Source organism: Stegastes partitus, unplaced genomic scaffold, assembly GCF_000690725.1.
Source record: "Stegastes partitus isolate 25-593 unplaced genomic scaffold, Stegastes_partitus-1.0.2 Scaffold2012, whole genome shotgun sequence".
NCBI classification, from domain to species: Eukaryota; Metazoa; Chordata; class Actinopteri; family Pomacentridae; genus Stegastes; species Stegastes partitus.
Window position 1 is genome coordinate 1 of NW_007579743.1, and position 7291 is coordinate 7291.

The 7291-nt window shown below is 42.7% G+C and overlaps 1 protein-coding gene across 1 annotated transcript in view; it reads right to left on the bottom strand.

The window, feature by feature from the left end:
- Positions 1-5312: 5312 nt before the first annotated feature.
- The window catches only part of sowahb (sosondowah ankyrin repeat domain family member B), a 7089-nt gene continuing 5110 nt past the window's right edge, over positions 5313-7291 (bottom strand). Inside the window, exons 5-6 of the mRNA XM_008303466.1 lie at positions 6783-6970; positions 5313-5890 (exon numbers count right to left, since the gene is read on the bottom strand). Coding sequence (XP_008301688.1) covers positions 5422-5890; positions 6783-6970 — 657 coding nt within the window. The 3' untranslated portion in view covers positions 5313-5421. The remainder of the gene's footprint in view (positions 5891-6782; positions 6971-7291) is intronic.

Below are 7291 nucleotides of genomic sequence, written 5' to 3' on the forward strand. Positions count from 1 at the left end.
GACCCTAATGAGAGCAGGAAGGTTCAGTTACACTTTGCAAGACGCACTTTGTCGTGCAATTGATGCTGAAAACAACCCTGAAGCAACTCACGGGTGTTGTAATCGTGCACCAAGGGATCGGTCAGACCATTTAAAAGCAGAACTGGAACATCGCTGTGACAGTTATGAAAACAAAAGACGTGACGCAGCTCGTCAGAAGAAGGTAGACGTGCAGAACGGCTCTTTGCAACCTTAAAGTGAAAGTTGCAGGTTTAAAATATGAAAGCAGCTTTGAGGGAAAAATAAAGTAAACGTGCCACTCTGCGGTCTAAAACATGCCGTTACCGCCATCGACCAGCAGGGGGCGACTCTGCTGGTTGCAAAAAGAAATCTGATCGCACAGAAGTCAAAGCATTTTACATCAGACTCTGCTCTCAAACACTTATGTGTTTAATCAAAGCAAATTCATTATTCCTTTTTGTTTTGGCATGGCCTATGAGCTGGTCGTTTACTACAGCACGTCCTGCCAAACGGTGTATAATTTCATATGGATAGACACAGTGTGGTGTTATGTAACTGTAATAACCCACAGGTCCAACCGGTTGTTTCAGAACGTACAAAACAAACGCACCTTTTTTCATGCAAAACAGCTTCTATGCTTGTTACAGACCTCAGTTATACGAGTTTAGACCCTAAAGCAGCCTTTTTGAAAAAGTAAAGAGCAGCAAATGAAACGTTCCGTCATGAAGCATAAAGCATTTTTTCAGAGTCACCACAGTGCATCCAAACACAGCAGTCATGAACAAACACGTCCAGCAGCCTGCGGTGCTTCTCCCGTCAGGCTGTACATGCCGTTACCTGTTCTACACGACACCGCTAACAACAACATGCCGTGTGCATCCACTGAACACCGCTCGCTAATTATGTAATAGAACAGTGTGTCATTTAGTTCCAGCATACACAGCTGATTATTGTTATAAGGCTGAATAAATACCCAGGAATCATACACCGTGTAATCTGAATCTAATCTAAACTGAAACTAGATTCTGAAGCTGACGTCACAGGTTTAGGCGATAACAATGCAACTGTCAATATTGTACTTACCCACACAGTGACGCTTGGTGTTTGAGTTGCCAGTCCAGCCTCGGATGTCTCCGGCCGGGGTTATACTTTCCATATCTGCAAGTACATGAAGTCCACTTTCCCAAGTCTGCAAGAGTCCAGGCGGACGTACAGCGCATGTAGGGAATGGAGTCCTTTGAGCAGAAAACCGACAATACTTTGTTGGTTTTCCCTCTTTGGAACAAGACAAAGTGTCAATAACAAAACAATACATTCAAAACATCCAACGTAGGTTCCAACATTTTAAAGGTGGTTTCTTACTTTGGAATATCCTTTAATTTTCTCCACCACATTCTCTGGCAAGTTGCTTTCATTGTTGCGACAGACATTACAACGGGGCGACCTTTCTAAGCTAAAAGGTTTAACAGTACCATACGTTCAGAGGAACCATAAAGATAGTCTGAAAACCAACAAAGAAATGTCAGCTCAACGAGAACATCTAGCTAAAGTTAGCTCTTAATGGCCAACGTTATATCCTGCTGGCCATTCCAGTCTAGGACTAACATTAGCTACTTTTAACTACTTGTAATATCAGGATCAAACTCTAGCAGCCAAAATTAGCCAACATTAGCTAGTATTAGCCATTTTCAACTGCTGGTCATGCTAGAATAAAACTGTAGCGGCAAAATTAGCTAATATTAGCTAAGATTAACCATCCTAAGATACTTGTCATGGCAGACTAAGATTGCAGCAGCCAAAGTTAGCCAACATTAGCTAATATTAGCCACCTTCAACCACTCATCTTGCCAGGTTAAAACTCTAGCAGTCAAAATAAGCCAACATGAGCAAACATTAGCCACCTTAAATTGCTAGTCATGCCAGACTAAGATTGTAGTGGCCAAAGTTAGCAAATAACAACTAGCATTAGCCATCCTCGGCATACCAGGATGAAACTGTAAAGTTAGCCAAGATTAGCTAACATTAGCCTGTTTATATCTGACTGTAGCAGCAAAAGTTAGCAAATAATAGCTATAAATAGCCACCCTTAAATACTGGTCATAATAATGATTTTAATGCTAACACGTTTAATATTTCTTGCTTCAAAAGTCACAGAGTTTCACACTAAACCTCGGTACGGTCAAATGACAGAGCTGTAAATATACAGAGCCCCAAAACAAACAAAGCAAAAATGTGACTAATTAGATCAATAAACATTAAATCACTGTTAAATTCTTCAAATGGAATGTATGCCGAAATATTTTTTTTAAAAAGGGGAAGGGAACAAAAGGAGTTGAAAATAAAGAACATTTTTCAAGTTGATTAAGGGGAAATGTAAAGCTTTTTATTACATCCCATTTAATAAGTTAACAGTATTGTGATACCTTTTGTTTCTGATATCTTTGACTTGATATTTTTCTGCCTTTTGCTTGTTTTGGAGTTCCATAAAAATGAAGTGAAACCATTAAATTGGACGTACGTCCATAAGAATCCCTCAGTGTTTAAAGAAGTCATACACAAAACTCAAACACCTCCAACTGTGAAACATATTTAATACTTTGACAAATGTTGTGAAAAATACTGTGACTCTCAAAGAACATTAAATCCCAGTAAACATCCGACCAGAACTATTTACAAACCACACCAGTTTTATCGTGGCACTGTTGAAGAACAATACTTGTGTTTTTACAGGTTTTACACCATTGACGACAAATCCTCTACAATTCATTCCTGTTGATCATTTTCCAAATTATCCATTAGTGTTTCGATTGATCTGTGTCCTTCCAAGCAGCCGTTTCTTCCTGTTCAGTCCAATTACAATCAAGTGCGCTCTGATTAAAGTGTTGCTGAGAAGGTTGAGGATCTAAGACTTTGGAGTAAAAACTAATAGACAAAAAACTTGGAAACCAGTGGGAGGATTGTGGGAGTTTGGCCATTTCTTGTTTAAAAAAAATAAACAGCTGCATGAATTCTCAGATCTCCAGGAAGAACAGATGTACAGTGATTAGCCACCATCCTGTCCATAGCAGGCTAAAAATGGACCATCCAAAGTGAGCTGATGTTAGCTAGCATTAGCCTTAAGCTTAGGGTCATACCAGGCTAGGACATAAGCCATATTAAGCTACTGGTTGGTGGTCAAAGTTACCCTCCTGAAAAAAACTATACTGTGACGAAAAGAATGAATATATAAAGGGGTGACAATATAATGCAAATCTGACAAAGTGCAATCGAAAACAATACCCTAACACCAAAGTTTATTTCAAACTTAGCTCTTCATTACAAAGCTTACCCGCAATTTCTATATTCGTCTATCTCCCGCAGAAACTTAGCCTGGATGCAAGGTGGCGCTAATTTTACAGGAGCAACCCCGTAATCAACCCTTTTAGCCTTTCTGTTTCCATTGTCGCGACCCAAGTGAGGATTAAGCGGTGTATAGATGATGGATGGATGTTTCCATTGTGGCACAGCAAGACGTTAAGTTCGAGTGCTCCAAAACGATGACAAATAGTAGTTACTGGATGTAGGAAGTAGAGCAGTGGACGAGTTTCATGTCAGCTTACATGTAATAGTGTAACAGTTATGCTAGTCTGCGTTGCTTTAATCCAAATAAAATCACTGTGAGCGAGGCTGAGGACGGGAGGCGTTGACTCAAAACAGTGACGAGAATTATTTTGCATGCAGGGAGGCGAGCGCTAACTTTAAAATAGACAAATGACCCCCAAAAATAAATAAAAAATACGGCAGGGCTGCTTTATTGACGATCCAAACCTTTGGCAAAACATTTCAGTCTAAAAAATGGGAGTTGTTTTCGCTTCCTGTAGTGACCTGGGTTTAAAAACCACAACAAGCAGATAGTGAAAGTAGAGGCTTATACCAACAAGCTACATCTGGTTAGCCAGACGACCTGAAACGGTGAACTGTACGACGAAGACGACAATGTTTGAGAGAAGGTTGCTACTCAACAAGGACAGTACGAGTTTATCCAATCAGCATTTGATGCATAATAATAGAAACGGTTCAACTTGACGCTGTTCTTTTAGCTGTACGATAAAAGAGCGCTACAGCCAGGCGATGGTTAGCTTAGCTTAGCACAAAGCGCTAACCCGGCTGTGCTCCAATCTAATAAAATCCACCTTAAACCACCTCTAAAGCTCACTGATACTGTTGTGTCGGGAGATATTTTGGTTTATTGTCGAGGTGTTCGTGATATTTTGTCCACTGACTGAGTTTATTGTCGTAGAATTAAAAGCTGCCTTAAAAGGTGGAAACCAAACAAACAAACGGATGGATGGTTTGGCAACAGTAAGAGGAATGCAAAGTGCACATTACCAAAGCAGCAGTGTGTTGTGTTGCTGACGACCTCTGACCCCTGGAATGGGTTTGGGTCAATGAGTCGGTTTCAGGCTGAAACCGGAGCTCAGCTCGTAAACTTCCACCGACTTCTCTCCTTCTGACAACAATGACATCAGACAGTCCTGCTGAAACGCTGCCTGCTTTGCCAAGTGCTCGCAAATCAGCTCCCGCTTCGAGCGATCACACGCCTCAGATCCAGCATTCTTTGTGATACAATCTTTTCTTTGGCTCTCGTCTCCGGTGAACCTGAGCTCAGCCGGTGGAACTCGTGCTCCCTTTTTGTTGCAGTTGTTTGGACCGAGCTCAAGGTTTAGCGCCGGAGACGATGGATTCCTTTTGTCTTGAAATCAGATGACCACGTGCACATTTACAGTCTGAGGGCTTTCTGCTTCTCCAGATGTTTATAAAGATATTTGTGACATTTTAAATCGACATGTCAAATACTTTCCAAAAAAAATGTTAGAGAGCTCATCGACCAACTTCGAGCAGGTTGTTTTGATGCCAAAAGTGAAGCTGTCATTAAAAATCGACGACGCAAACGTCAACTAAGGATATTTTCTTAAGCACATGTTGCTGCAGGTCACAGTGACATAAAACTAAACATAAAGAATACTTTTAATACCTGATCATAAAAATAAACATAAAAGTCATTTTCATTTTACTTTCATAACTGATTCATCGACAAAAACAAAAGTCATGGTCGTCTGATCCAATTTGTTTTAAATATGGGCCATTTTTCATTGTGAGAAAAAAAAAAGTGCTAAAAGTGGGTCGACTGTTGATTTTTAAAAATATTTTCTCAAAGTATTTGATATATCGAGCTAAAATTGCACAAAATCCTGATTTGATGCAATGAAAAGCAGAATTTGTTGTAAAAATATGATCATGTTAGATAAACTACACATGAACTACTTTCTCATTTGTAGTCAGGTTGACGTAAACGGGTGTTTGTTAATCCAGATGAACAGCACTGAAGTTCTCGGTAAACCTGGAATCGTCCAAATGAAGTTAATCCAGAAGTTGAGGTCTTTAAAGAGGAGAGCCAGACTGATGTCCGTGAAAACGATGCAGCGATTTGTGTTTGAGGAACGCGGCGATCGACGTCGACCTTTTCACCTTCGCTGCGTCCGTGTACGTCTGCGGCCGCTGTCCGGAGGCCGAGGACAGGTGGTGGCGGCGGCGGCGGCGTTGCTGCTGCTGATGCTGCTGCTGCTGCTCCCAGCTGGAGTCGCCTCTCTGGACTCCACCTTCTCCGGTCACGGCTGCTCGAGCCGGAGCTCCCAGCAGCTGGAAGATGTCGAGCGGCGCCGTCCGACTCAGGTACTGCCAGGGCCTCTTCCCCGCCGTGTCCCGCAGCCGGACGTCGGCGCTGAACTTGCCAACCAGCAGCCGAATGATGTTTCTGTTGCCGTGGATGGCGGCGACGTGAAGAGGCGTGTGGCCGCTCGTCGCCTTGGCGTTCACGTCGAAGGCCAGACCAGCCTTTTCAACTCCGTACCTGAAACCACAGCCGGAGGAGAGAGAACGTCAGTGCAAGAGGAATTTGAGTCCTTCTGTCTCAACAGTTTCTGCCTCGACTGTTTGTCATTTACCTGAAACTTTTAAAGCATTAAAACACAGTTGAACATTTTAGCTTTATCATTGAAATACTTCGTAATATAATTTTCTTTTTCTAACTGCCGTCTTGCAGCACGTTTTTTCACGCATTGACATTTAGGGCTACGTCTCGACGACAACATCTCGGGAACTATTAAGAAAAATGAAGACATGCGTAGCTCTATGCTAACTGTAGGCATGTTGCGTAACAAACTAACCGGTTAGCTCAACGCACAGCTGAGCCTGAACTCAACTGAAGCTAACAAAGTGCAGCTAACAGCAAAAACTGGCTGAACGTCCAGCGTGTGTGACACAGAGTGAAGTTGGACCTTGTGGGATGATAGAAAACGTAGGACCAGCCACACACAAAATGAAAACTCGTAATGTGGCGCAAATACTGTGAATCGTGCAGACGTCACCCGGCAGCCTCGCACTGGTTCGGTTCAGTCTTTACCTTTACCAGCTTCCTCAAAGGGAACTGTCGGGTTTCTCTCTATTATAACTTGACCTCAGCGCCCTGAGATGTTGCAAACTGGCGCTACATAAATTCAATAAATGGATATAAAGGCTCGCAGCGCTTCGAACAATGTCCCATTAAAGGTTGGATAAAGTTGTGAACGTTCAGATTATTAGAGCTGACAAACGTCCAGAAAACCACCAGAGCTGTAATCCATGTGAACACATCACTGAGTAAATGCCACAACGCTCTGCGCTATTCTAACTATTCGCTTCGGTTTCAGGATGCGACATAAACCAGCCCGTCCTGTTCCACAGAGGAGCTGTCGGCCGCCTACCACAGAGTGTTGAGGACTCGGTGGTCTCCATGTTTAGCGATCCAGTGCAGAACGGTGAAGCCGGAGATGAAGTCTCGCTTGTTGAGCAGCGACGAGTCCTCTCTGAACAGGGAGTAGATGTCCGGCCAGGCGCCCGCCGCCCCCTTCACCAGCCAGGCGTGTTCTCTGGGCTCCAGGGGAACCAGCGACTGATCAAACAAGGAACATGGAGAGCATCAAGCATCATCACTCAGTCGTACGTCTTATAGAATGTTTCAACTTCAAGAAAAGAGAGAATTAGCTGGGACTTGGTCAGTAGGTCAACTTTCAGACAGGAACCAACACCACACCTGAACTCTGGGAGCAATGTTTAGTCAAATATACCACTTCATGAAACATAACCATATTGTTCTACAAGCTTTTTATAATATTTAAGATGTTTCTCTACTTAGTCTTGACCCAGAATTCAACTCAGGTGCTGCGTAACATCTAATCAAGCAACAGTCATGCAGCTCAAGCTCTGATTGGAA